The sequence below is a fragment of the Peromyscus californicus genome, unplaced genomic scaffold (assembly GCF_007827085.1).
Source record: "Peromyscus californicus insignis strain IS unplaced genomic scaffold, ASM782708v3 Scaffold_3__1_contigs__length_106647218, whole genome shotgun sequence".
Classification (NCBI taxonomy): Eukaryota; Metazoa; Chordata; class Mammalia; order Rodentia; family Cricetidae; genus Peromyscus; species Peromyscus californicus.
In genome coordinates, this window is record NW_026294551.1 from 38,833,194 (window position 1) to 38,846,954 (window position 13,761).

The window sequence follows — 13,761 nt, forward strand, 5'->3', positions numbered from 1 at the left end:
TACGCCTGGCCTACAGCACACTTCTAAGCCAACTAGAGTGTGAAGAAAAGCCACACACTCTACTTGTTCTTCTTCAATAAGCAGTGATGAGGGGCAGGGACTGCACCCGAGCTCCAGGGAAACCCTAGTCTTAGAAGTTGGAACATCTATGTCCTGCTAAACAAGGAATCTTTTTTTTTTAATTATTTTTTAGTTTTTGAGACAGCGACTCATCATGTAGCCTAGGCTGGCCTGAAGCTTGCTATATAACCTAGCTGACCTCAAACAAACTCATGATCCTCCTGCCTCAGCCTCTTAAATGCTAGGGTTACAGACCGGCATCACCATGCCTGGTTTTAAAAATCACCATTTTATTCTCAGGCAAGGATGTGGAGCAAGCTCACAGGAAATCTTACCTTGAACAGAAAGGTCAAAGGTTGCCAGCTCATTTTTGATCATTTCTTCACTGGACTTCATTTTGCTTTGTGAATTGGCTACTAAAAAGTCAAATTTGCTGATTTTGGGCTTTTCACTTTGAAATTCTCCAAAGTCATCGGCACACTCCTTGGGGGTTTCGTGAGAGGCGACACTGGAAGCCGGGCTTGGACACGTGGTCTCTTGGCTCCGGTCCACCGTGGGCAGGTCCTGCCTGGTGAAATCCTGGTAGTCCCCACTTTCGTACTCTTTCTGCTCAATGGTCTGAGGCATCATGTCTTTAAAGCTGGCAAAGGCTGGGAAGGGAGTCTCTGGAAGAGCATCCTCGCTTGCCAAGGCCATCCCTTTGAAGAGAGATGACATGGTGATGTTTTCAGAACCGCCAAATGAGGTCTCTTTCTTTGGAAGGTTTGAGGTGGCTGAGAAAGACACACTTCCTGCTGAGGGGACAAATGGAGAGAGTTTTCTGCCCTGAGATCTATCACCTGTCTGGCCAGTCATAGCTCCTAAGTGTGCTCACTGCAAAATGGCTACGATAGCTTCCGAAAGCACCACAGTTTAAGCCCTCTACATCTGGAGGGGAAAGTCCCACAGTCAGAGGCATGCTCCTAAGTTAGGCAAAATGCCTAGAACGTTGCATCAGTCCCATACCATGCTGCAGAAACTACAGTCAAAGCCTGCACTAAAATTAAAGGAGTTGGGCTGTCACATTGGATCTTTAAGAAACCATATTCATTTTCAGCTAGCATTTATATTTGATTTTAAGGAATCCTTTTAGCTGGGCATGGGGTTACACACCTTTAATCTTAGCATTTGGGAGGCAGATTTCTGAGTTCGAGGCCAGTCTGGTCTACACAGAGTTCCAGGATAGCCAGGTCTACAAAGAGACCCTGTCTCAAAAGAACAAAAACAAACAACAAATCCTTTCTGTTATATGTACAAAATTACTACAAAGTTAGGTTATATAGTCATGTCCACAGTTTGATAGAAGATTCAGATCATTTAATGAATTATTCCTTTTGGAGCTTGAAGGCATTCTTACATATTCCATACCCAAAACACATCTCCTTTTCTCTAGACTGTGTTAGACAGTGTTCCTCTTAGACACAGTTATAGAAAATGTGACAAACCAAAAGTCCAGTTTCTCAAAACAAAGTAAAAACGTTCTCATCTAACTTTTAATAGATTACTGAAAATTTCTGTGTCAGGCAAAGACACATACAGGATTTTAATCAAGCAGTCACTTACCTCGTTTTTATTTTGGTCAGTTTGGATATCCTATTGCTGGGATAGAATGTGAGAAAAACAAAAATCAACCTGAATTACTCTAGTCCTTAAGAAAAAAAAAAAAAAAACCAGAACAGAGTGCCTGGGTGTGGTGGAGCACGCTTTGAATCCCAGGAGGCAGAGGCAGGTGGATCTCTCTGAGTCCCAGGCCAGCAAAGGAAAAGTCTGAGGTCCTGCTGGGCTGTTTCTGCCTCAGTAACGCATCTCCCTCCCCACACCCACTGGAAAATGGAAGAAGTGAAAGACGCGCTGGGCTAGAAGACCCCCTATCTTCTTTGTCTACATTTAAGTGAGTAAGCTGGATGAGGTGGCGCACACCTTTGAGCCCAGCACTCAGGAGGCAGAGGCAAGCTGATCTCCATGGCCAGCCTGATCTATGAATGAATGAATGAATGAATGAATGAATGAATGAATGAATGAACGAATGATTAACGAGATGGCAGAGACAGCAGAAAGAATACAGCTTTTCAGTCTGGAAAGATCGGAGTTTGACTCTGCCACCTACTTTGTTAGCATGGCCATTAGCTTTATAGTTCAGTCTGGCCTTGAATCCTGGCCACTCTCCCACCTCAGCCTCCAAAGTGAGCTTTTCTGAGCCTTGGTAAGCTCATCTATGAAGTGGAGAGGAATCTATACGTATCTGAAGGATTGTGAGGACAATCAGTTGTGATGACGTGTGTGGAAGATTCTTCAGTGCCCAGAGGGCAACACATAGAACAGCTTGAATCCTTTCAGAGTCAAAACAAAAAGGTAACTCCCCATCTTAGTGATTTATCAGGAAAAGCTGATCTGCTCATTTTCTTCTCCTCTCTACCCTTCTGTCAACCAGGGGGCTGAACCAGGGCCTTGGGCACACTAGACAAGTGCCTGGCCACTGACCCATATCTCCAGCTCTCTGTTTTTAACTCTGTTGAGACAGGCTCTTACTAACTTGCCTAGGCTGACCTTGAACTCAAAATCCTCCTGCCTTAGCCTCTTGAGTAGTTGGATTATAGGCCTGGCTTTTCAGCTAGTTTTCAAAAAGCAAAACCAGAGAAGGCTGCCTATGGCTGGATGAAGAGACTCCTTTCCGCGGGGCACTGGGGCAGGCTAGAGGCGTCCTATTTCACTTAATGTAGCCAAGATGAGAAGGCCAATCACCCTGACAACCACACACACACATCTCACAAGGAATCCAGAGTTCTGTGAACGGATTTTCATAATTAAGCCAATGGGTGGAACAACACTGGTCATTTTCCCTCCCTCACAGCAATAACACATAGTTTAGAATAGGTACAAGGTTCCAGACACTTCCACAGCTCTCCCACCATCATTCCACACATCTCCCTGTGCTCCGATAAGAGCATTAAATTAATAATAAAAATGCTACGGAGCTGGAGAGATGGCTCAGAGGTTAAGAGCACTGACTGCTCTTCTAGAGGTCCTGAGTTCAATTCCCAGCACCCACATGGTGGCTCACAACCATCTGTAATGAGATCTGGTGCCCTCTTCTGTATACATAATAAATAAAAAAAAAAATGCTACATAGTCAACCAGTAAAAAGCCAATCTCTTCTGCTAAATGATGGAGTACTTTAAAATTCTGCAGTGCAAACGGTACCCGTTCACATGTGGCCTGCTTAATAAGAAGGAAAAATGACTTGGGCAACCAATTTATCATTTAGAATAAATGAAGCAAGCCGTTAGACAAGGCACCTTCTTAGTCTCTCACTGTAGTGGTTCCTCTCCATGTGGAGGATCTACCTAGATCTAGGTGTGCAGGCTCAAAGGAGGTGCCATTCAATCAGGAGGCAGATGTGGTTAAACTCAAGGCCAGTTTGTCAGGGGTACATTCAGCAGAATGCTTCACCACACAGATACATTTATTATTAGACCCTTCCAGTAGACTCCTTGGGGAAACCATATCAGAAACTGCTTCTACTATCTTATCTATTAAAAAGCAGTGATTTTGTTTTTCAGACCAAAGACAAATTTATGGAATGAAGCTCTGGTTCAAACACCGCAACCAAGTTGCTATGGTAATAAAAAGACCTTTTTGTGCAATTATGCAACAAGAAAGCAAGCCTTTTTTTTTTTTTTTAAATCAAGAATGACGCACATTATCAGGTAAAAGGCATTGTAGGCAATAAGCGTTACCTTAGCTGAAGAGCTCTTACGATTTTCTAACTATGAAGGACTCCAATGAAATCATATAACATTTCACCTCTGGAGCCACTCACTGAGGTGAGCCAAAGACTAAATGAAAAACCAAATGAAAGACTTACAAGGAAATGTTTGAGGTGTGTGTGTGTGTGTGTGTGTGTGTGTATAAAATTAACTGAAGAGTAGACATGTTATGAGTCACTAAGTACAAGCTTTGAAACAATGTTTTTATTTTTGCTTATTTACTGGCTACTAGTGGGTGAAAAAGCAATTTACTAAAGAGTAATTAATTTGAACACATAAGCACTAAACTGGCATTACATAAGAACCAAAAAGCAAACAATTACATAATATCCTTCCCTAAGCCTTAGCATCTACACACGGTATAAATGCAGAGTGTGCTTTTTTTTTTTTGGTATAGTGAATACTGGTAAGCCATTTTCTAAGAAAAATTTGGCACGTAAGTTGATTGAAGGTAAAGAACAAACATGAAAACTACCCATTTGCCCATGTTAGCAGCTCTCTATTTGCTTAGCAACCCAGTTCTATGTATTACTGTATAAAGAGCTTAAAAATAATAAAGAACAAGGCCTCCAGCAGGAAGGACAGGAGCCCTGTCTGGGAAAAATGATACAGGATGCTATAAGCACCAAAATGACTAGAGATGGCTTTGCACTTTCCTAGCTGAATTTTGAAAATTACAAGAGAAAAGAAAAAAGAAAATGGAGAATGACTGCAATCAAAGAAGAGTATTGTAGCTCCAATTCTTCGGGCTCCTGGGCGACGCTAACCAGAGCTGCAACCGGGCACAGGTAACAAGCCAAATTGGGTGCTTTCACTCATGGATTTGTTTGCAACCAGGAATTCACTATGACAAAGGGCAAAAGAATAAACAGTATGACCGGCTTCCCATCATGGAACAAATCAAGACGTGGCTTTCTCTCCTACAGGCAGCTAACCCTATCAGGCTCTTGCATAACCTCTATTCAGATCCACTCTGAATGCATGTTGTTCATGAAACAGGGTATCCTCAGGCATGCAAGCCACCACCACAGGACATAGAAGATGAGAGCCACTGTGGATGTTTTCTAAAGCTGGTGGCATATGCCCAAGAGATTAAGAGTTACTAGCTTTTAAAGAAGGAGTTTAGAGGAAGGGGGGAAAAAAGAATTACATGCACAATTCCATTATTCTTGAGTGTTCTGCATAGCAGTAGCAACGTTTGGTGGCTCAAAGAGAGAACAACTTCTAATGTCTAATGCTGCGTTAACCCAGCCTTCATTTACCAACACAAACCACAAAATATTTATTTTAATTTCTCCCCATTTTGGGCCCAATTCTCCCTTAGAGAATATTCTCCACTAACTGTAAAGCCCGGTCTGACTATGTCCTGCTAAGTCTCAAGCCTCCTGATAGGCACTGCTGTAGAGAACAGGCTACACAAGACTGCTGCCTGATCGCCTTCCTGTGTTTTCTAATCTGTATAGAAACTCCCAGTTCTACATGTTTGCACTGACTCCTGTGACGCTATGGTCTACATTGTGTCCACGCTAAGTATTTTCAGGTTTCTAGGTCAATGCTTTAAGTTCAATAAAGAAAAGCAGCAAGCATGAGAATACTAAACTCAGAGGAAGCCAGAAGGCAAGAGATAGTAAGATTGTCCAAGGTCAGTCCGGGAAATCCCAGGCTGGAGACAGGGCTCAGAGGTTAAGAGCATGTACCGCTCGCCGGGTGGTGGTGGCGCACGCCTTTAATCCCAGCACTCGGGAGGCAGAGCCAGGCGGATCTCTGTGAGTTCAAGGCCAGCCTGGGCTACCAAGTGAGTCCCAGGAAAGGCGCAAAGCTACACAGAGAAACCCTGTCTCGAAAAACCAAAAAAAAAAAAAAAAAAAAAAAAAAAAAAGAGCATGTACCGCTCTACCAGAGGACCCAGCAGCCATGGGAGGCACCTCACAACTGCCTGTAACTCCAGCTCTACCTTCTGTAGCACCTGCACGCCAAGTGCACACCCCCACACACATTTAAAAATAGTAAAAAATAATAGAAACCCCATGAAAATGATACCAAATGAGCACAAAAGATGGTAATTACAATGAAGGCTTTCTGGCTACCAAAAGGGAGAGAGCAGATTTAGGGGACAGAGCCTCCGGGGTATATGCCCTCTTAAGTTCTCACTTAGCTGACATTTCCCAAACAACTTATCAAAAGTCTTCAAACGAGAGAACCAAGTAGAAGCTACTCATAAGAAAAACAATAAAGCAATTTTGGCTGAGGGTGTACCTCAGCGGTAGAGCACTTGTTTAGCATTCAATAAATAAATATACATAAGTAAAAATAGCTGGGCATGATGACATGTACCTGAAGTCCTAGCTATTCTGGAAGCTGAGGCAGGGGGATAACTTAAACTCAGGAGTTCAAGATCAGCACAGACAGCATAATAAGACCTTGACTTAAAAAAACAAAAGAAGTATAAACAAAAATCATCACCAGGTGGTGGTGGCGCACACCTTTAATCCTAGCACACAGGAGGTGGAGGCAGGTGGATCTCTGCGAGTTCAAGGCAATCCTGGTCTACAGAGTGAGTTCCAGGACAGCCAGGGTCACATAGAGGAACCCTGTCTCACACAACAATATTTTAATTATTTTAGAAGGTAGCACAGCTTGTATGACATTGCCAGTGTTCTCTGTTCTCACCTGTTCCCTCTGGTAATGAGCATGGATTCTAACAGGAACAATACAGTGACTGCAGAACACCAGCACATTTGTGATGTGTTCAGTGATGTCTCATGCACTGACAGAGACAAGCATTAGCCAACTGTGTCTTACCTGGCATCAGGATAAACACCACAGTGTTATTTGTTTGGACCTATAGCACAGAATGCAAGTCTTTATCACCAAAAAAAAGGGAAGTTGTGTTATACTATTAAAACTCCCTCCCTAAAAATACGCTATCTAGACACAATGAGTTGTTCAGTGAATGACAGTTACACACAGGGACAGTCACTTCTGCTCACAAGAGTTAATGCAGTTCCCGTAGACTGCTCTGGCTTTGGAGAATCTATGGACACAGCCCCATGAGGTGGCTCTCACAGTGGAGAGTGCAGCTGCTGGAACCACCAGCTGGAGGCTTTTTTCCCAAGTTTGTTAGTAGCACACAGTTAAAATGCAGAGCATCCTGTACGAGGTTTTAACAGTGACTTCTCAGCTTTCAACACACTCTCCATCTCAAGTGAAGGCTCGGCTTTTCTGTGACTCCATTTCAGCCCTGACACCCAACTTTCTTCTTTCTCGGGTGGCATATGAAAGCGGTCTCTGGAATCCTACTCAAAATTCTCATTTTCAGGAGTTTAATATCCTTTCTTCTACAAATTCTAAAAATGATCAAAAACTTAAAACCTTCAAATCATTCGTGAAAAGTGAAAACATTAGTTGGCGGCGGTGGTGCACGCCTTTAATCCCAGCACTCGGGAGGCAGAGCCAGGCGGATCTCTGTGAGTTCGAGGCCAGCCTGGTCTACAGAGAGAGTGCCAGGACAGCCAAGGCTTCACAAAGAAACCCTGTCTTAAAAAAAAAAAAAAAGTGAAAACATTGAAATGATTCTTTTCCCCAAAATCTTTATGCAGCTTGTGTTTGAGACTTGAAAAAGAATTCTATTCCAAGGTTCCTCACTCTTATCCTATTCCAAAATAGAGCAAATAGCTTCCAAGTCTGGGTACTCATTGCTAACTTTCACTGGTCTTTGAGATTTTTATAATTAATTTATTGATTGATTTATTGCAATTCTGGGATCAAATCCAGTGCCTTGCAAACACTCTTACTACTGAGCCAGGCCAGAAACCGTTTTCTTAAAAATGAAAATAGTTTAAAGCTTGGTTCTTTTGCTTTGTGGGTTGTTTTAGTTTTCAATGTTTATTACTATTGTGTGTATGGCATGTCTATGTCTGAGTACAAGTGTGCCATGTGTGAGTGTCCAGGTCATTTCCTTCCACTCGTTCATGGTTTTTTATTTTTTATTTTTATTTTTTTTACTTTGTTTAGTGAGACACAGTAGTATACTCAGGCTGTCCTTGAACTCACAATTCTGTCTCAGCCTCACAAGTGCCAAGATCACTGGTGTGTGTCTCACACCCGGCTGAGCCTTATTTTTACATTGCTGGGGATAATATATAAATATTAATATATTCCCCTACATATATTGATTTATCTGGTGCTGAGGATTAAACAAGTACTTTGCGGATGCTACTGTCTGAGCTAAGAGCCTAAAGCTACATGTCAGTTCGATGCCACTTTAAGGACTTCTGTCAATGGGCTTACAAGGAGCCAAGGCTAAACCATACTCCTGCTTTCTCAGGAGGAAAAAAGAAAACCCAGTCTTAAGGGACATGACTTCAATTTTATACCAGCCAGGTATCTTTTTAGTCTAATTCTGAAAAACACAAATTACACACATCCCCACACTTTCAAAATATGCCAAAGAATCGTTTATTAACACAGGACTTACAGATCGCAAAAGAGAATAGTACAGAAGAGCTGGGAAGGAGCCATCAGAGTAAGCATGCAGGCCAGTGTTCGCAGAGAAAGAGAATAAAGCAAGTTCCAAAGGGCACATTCACACACAAGTGTCTATGTTGAAAAAAGACATCAGAAAAGCAGCCAAAAAAAAAAAAAAAAAAAAGGTGCTGATTAAAATACAAAGATTTTCCATGTCAAAAGGAGCTACTACACAGGTAGGTAGCCGCAGAGGTCTTGCTGACTCTTTGATAAAGTCACAAATTAAAGTAAGCTCTTGCTGCGGAGAAACAAAGGATCTTAAAGACTGAACATCAAGACACTGCTGTACCAGAGAGAGTAAATTTAGGGGGATGGGAAAGCAGCCTCATTGAAATTATACGCAGCAAGGGCTAAAGGGTAAATGTAATGATGTGCAGAGAGAAACCAGGCAATGTTATTAGTATATCTACCTTCCATACAAAGAGTTAACAGCACGGGTTAGAGACAGTATCCCCTTCAGAGTTAAGTTAGGGTTTCCAACCAGGATCATGGTCCATAGACAGTAAACACCCAAGTTCTTTTTGCTCCATCAGCCCACTTCTTATTTCTCCAGAATATCCTTTTAACCCTCAGACTAAGAGAGCAAGAGATTACATGATGAGCGGAAGGGCCAAATAAAGTCACGGTGCATTGAAGCAATGCTTGCCGCTTTTCCTTGCTAGTATATTTATTTATGCAGCAATCTTGCTCAACGACACATAGGCATAACTCCTTGGTCAGCCATCAACCCTCTTAACAACCGCTCTGAAGGGTTACTGCTCCTTTCCCACTGGAGGTTTACAGAGCAACAGAAGGCAACAATCTGCTTTTCAGGTCTCCTCCCTCTGAAGACAGCTGGCTTGAACATGACAGGTTCCATTCTGGGAATGTTCCAGACATACAGAGAGAGCACGGGCACAGATAATTTAACAGGTCCATTGGAATGAGCTCCGTCAAAAGCCAACCTCCCCCTTCCCGAATAAAAGGTGGGAAAAAGACATTCCCAAACCTGGATTCACTCATTTCACAAAGATATGTGGTTTGGCACTGTGAAAGAATATAGATTCATTTTTCAGAAAAATAGCCTCTAATTAATAACTTCAGAGTCCAAATGGCTAGTATACATGTTGTGAACTTGTTTTTTAAATAAAAGTCAAATGCTGTCGTTTAAAAAAACAATGCCCCTTGCAACTGAGTGTTGTGGCTCCCACAGCTCCCACAAAAAAGAAGAATAAAATCATCCATCAAACAAACAGCAGCAAAGGAAAAACAGAACACAAATGAGGAAATAACAGCGAAGGGCAGAAGGAGCTCAGACAGTCCGCTGCCCTAGGAAAGCCCTCTGGCCGGCAGCAGGTGAAACACGCGCATCTCTGCTAACTTGCTTCCCATTCCAAACCCAGCATAAGAAACCCATTTCAGTAGCAAAGGACAGACACTATCTGCCAGTTTGAAATCTGTGGACTCTACAGCACTTCGCAATGTCTGCTGAGCCTGTAAACTTGGAAGTGTCTTACCTGCCCTTCTCAGGTGAAGAAACAAACCCTGCATGTACACACTACATTTTCTAGAATAATACAGTAATGCCGAGAGAGTTCTCATTATTAAAGGCCACAAAATAGGTTTATCTTTCTATATACATATTAAAAAACAAAACAAAATAGAAACTAGGACACTTGGGAATCTAGTTCTTGTGACAGGAAGTTGGACCAGAGAATAAACTGCTACACGTTAAGTCCACACAGGGTTTAAAGAGGGTGCCCTAGTAAAAGGTTTGCACACATCCTATCAGAAGTTAGTAGTTACCCTACCCTAGCATCTACAGGGTTATTACAACTTAATACTTGCAGTAACACTGCAAAACAGTAACACTGAAAACAGGCCTGCTCCCCGCCAGGTCCTCACACAGGGAGCATCCCTATGTGACCTCTTTCCCTCTTCTCAAGGAAGCTGGCAAATTGCATTACAAGTGGGAAGAGTTTTTCAGTCTCTTGGCCTAGGAAGAGTCAGTTTCTGTAAACCAAACAAACACTGTCTTAGCAACTCTAAATATGCTCAAGAGAAGACAGAAGGGGAGCGGGAGCACTGATCTGCTCCCAGGGGTGAAGAAACACTGTGCACACTGCAAAGTCTTTATAAAATTCCTGCCTGTGTGGGGTTCACGGAGGAGTGGGTTTCTATGGGCCTCTGACACTAAGTGAGCATTGGGTTTCAAAAATAAAAATATTTCGGCTCTCCAATCTAAGCTTCGGAGCAGTCAGAGTACCCGTAGAGTCATGCTCCATGACATCATGTTAACACTGCTTCAAGCAGACAGACGACAGGAGGCCAATTAATTACTAGATATCCGCCAAGGACGGGCCAGAGCCTCAGTCTGTCTGTCAGTACCCACAGAATCATCTTTGAAATCTACATCACCATCACCAGAGCAATCTCACCAATTCCTCACCTGCGGCAGGAGGATGCTGGCCACTAACTGTTGGTAAATCCAAAGAGCTATCAGACATGACATGCTTAAGATCTCCTCCCACATCAGCCAATTTCATGTCAAACTGAACAGAAAGCGCATCTTCAGAGTCCTCCTTGCCAACGCTGCTGCCACCGATGGAGGGGAGATCTAAAGACTTCACCGAGGCAGAGTCTTCTTTGGCGTGTCTGAAAGCCACCGCTTTCTCTCCCAGGGACTTGTCTGAGCTTGTGGATGAAAACTTACTGGAGTGGAAGTCAGCAAAGTCATCGTCACTCTTTGCAGAAGGGGTGTTCTCTTTGAACTCCTCCATGGCCAGTCCAGCTCCCTCGAGGGAAAGCTGTTTGAAGACATCATACTTGGAAGATGCAGCAGGTGGGTTCTGGGCACTCTCCACTGTGCTGCTGGCTAAGGAGCTGGGACTCACTTCCTCTCTGAGGACGTCATATTTGTCATCTACTTTTGGCTCAGATGAAATAGAACTGTTACCGAAAGCCATGAAATCTGCAAAGTCGTCCTGCTCCCCAGCAGATGCAGGATTCGAATATTCCCCGAAGAGGTTGAACTCTCCAAAATCATCTACCAAACTAGAAGTTTTAGTGGATGCCAGTGCTGCCGAGGCTGCCGCAGAGCCGGCTGCCGGAGGTCTCGTGGAAACTGACTTGGACGTGCTAAATGCAGCTGAAAAGGGCACCGGCTTCTCACCACTGCAATTGGCTGAGGAGAACATATCTAGGTCTGCTAAGTTCAGAGGGGTTTTCACTTGTGTCTGTTTCTGCTGTGCAGCTCCAGAGGGAAAGGCTGCCGGAAAAGTGTCTTTTGGTGGTGGTTCTAGGGGTGACACACTGTCGGCGGTCTTGAAGTCGGTGAAGCCGTCATCGGTTCCGGTGGATCTGAACTCAGCAAAGCACTCTCCTGAAAGAAAAAAGTGCAGTGAAGTAAAGCTGCAGAGCTGAAGACCACGTGTGCAATGCATATTGAACTGAAGTGTAATTTTGTAGGTTTCTCCTTGGCTTGACAGTAACCATAGTCCACACTCTTATCAGACAACGTGTTTCTTCACTAACAGTGATATGGACACAGGCAAGTAAGTACTACCCTCAAGACTCCTCCCCTGGTCAGAACTGAAAGAGAAGCTGGAGGCTCCAGAAAGGCACACTGTAATAACAGCCCTTTAAAGATGAAACATGTTATATAGTTTTAAACAAAATCCGAAGTATCAATGAAGTACTTAGAAAAAGTCTGCCTCTGATATTCAGAATGCACTTTCAGAAGATTTAGAAGTTGGGTGTTGTGGCACACACCTTCCCAGAACTTGGGAAGCTGAGGCAGAAGGATCACAAGTTGAGGTCAACTTGGGCTATATAACAAGACCAGGTCTCAAATATACCAATCAACTAACCAAACAACCAATGAACTAACCACCACCAAAAGCAAAACAACCCAATTACTAGAGGCTAGCACTGTAGCTCAATGCTCAATGGTAAAGCTCATGCATGATACAATCATGACCTAGTTTCAATGCAGAGCACACATGCACACATACATACATGCACACACACAGGAACACAAATTACTAGACAGGATGTAATGAGGACTTGCTCAAGTACACGGACATATTAATTTGAAGATATTTTGGCAAAAAAACTCTTTGAAAAAATAACTACTTATTTGGAAAGCAAGTTCAGTGCCCTAGATAAGAGCACTAGGAAAACGTAAAACCCTTTGATTGCTGTTGTTATGTGCAGGAGTGTGATGTGCACATGTGGAGGTTGGGATAGCTCTGAGGTGCTGACTCTTTTCTCCTTCTTCCTATGGAATCTGAGGACTGCACTCAGGACACTGGGCTTCTGCAGCAGACATTTTTATTCTGAGCCACTTTCTCCAGCCCCTGAGGACCAATTATTAAAGCTCTGGAGCCAGGGTTCCTCCTAAGGTTTCCATTCTTCCTCAGTATCGAATCTCATCACTCATAACTACAGTGGCAGGATGCAGATGACCTCAGGTCCCTTACAGTGTCTGAAGATCTACAGTGAAGCCCACTAGGACATGTCATTTAATGAAATCCAGAGAATACCAAACATGAATATTGCTATACCAACCAACATCACTGATAATTTAAAAATACGACTATCACTTCTAGAGATTTAAAAATAAAAAAACCCTGAATTTCTTTATGACTCCACACACACTTTTTTCTTTTTTAAGACAGTCCACCTTTGTAGTTCTGGCTGGCCTAGAACTCACTACATAGAGCAAGGTGGCCTTGAACTTGTGGCAGTCTCCTGTCTCTACCTCTTGAGTGCTGGTATTATATGCATGCACTTACATGTCCAGTTTCTCACTCATTTTTTAAAAAATTTTTTCCTAAAAAATGAAACAGATACATATGAACCATAAAAATGTACTTAAAACCCAAACCATAAAGTCAGTTTCTAAAATTGACACCAAAGAAGATAGAGTTTAAACCTATTGTGCCTGATGCATGATCTGCACTTTGATTTTCCAGATGGAAAAAACACTGGAAACAGTGTGATTTTTCTTCTTAATCTGATACTGAACCTATTTACTAACAAAAGTCATCAATACAAATCCATTCACAGTACCAGAGAAACTGAGAAAAAGGAGCAGCCTTCAAGTTTCCTATAATTTTTGTTTTCAAGATATAACATTAAAAGTCATTAACATAAAACAGTCAATTTCACAAACTGACAGGAAACACAGATGCGAACATTACACTAAGACTTTGGAGACACATGACGACGTTTGTGTTATTTCTGTAAATGAGATGGTAATTAGTAGTAAACTTCTTCTTGTTGTCGTCGTCGTCGTTTTGTTTTTTTGAGGCAGGGTCTCATCTCACATGGTAGCCCAAGCTGACCTTTAACTCATGGCAATTCTCCTGTCTCAGCCTCATGAATG

The 13,761-nt window shown here is 42.7% G+C and overlaps 1 protein-coding gene across 20 annotated transcripts in view; it reads right to left on the minus strand.

Annotated features, from left to right (window-relative positions):
• Synrg (synergin gamma) overlaps window positions 1-13,761 on the minus strand; it is an 84,439-nt gene that overhangs the window by 20,837 nt on the left and 49,841 nt on the right. For 9 of the 20 annotated variants that reach the window (XM_052759726.1, XM_052759725.1, XM_052759719.1 and 6 more), the window contains 2 exons: window positions 10,822-11,754; window positions 396-758 (listed from right to left, as the gene is read on the minus strand). In XM_052759726.1, the coding sequence (XP_052615686.1) occupies window positions 396-758; window positions 10,822-11,754 (1,296 nt within the window). Of the gene's footprint in view, window positions 1-395; window positions 855-8,308; window positions 11,755-13,761 lie in introns of those variants that run through there. The other 11 variants (XM_052759721.1, XM_052759723.1, XM_052759708.1 and 8 more) reach the window with 3 other exon arrangements.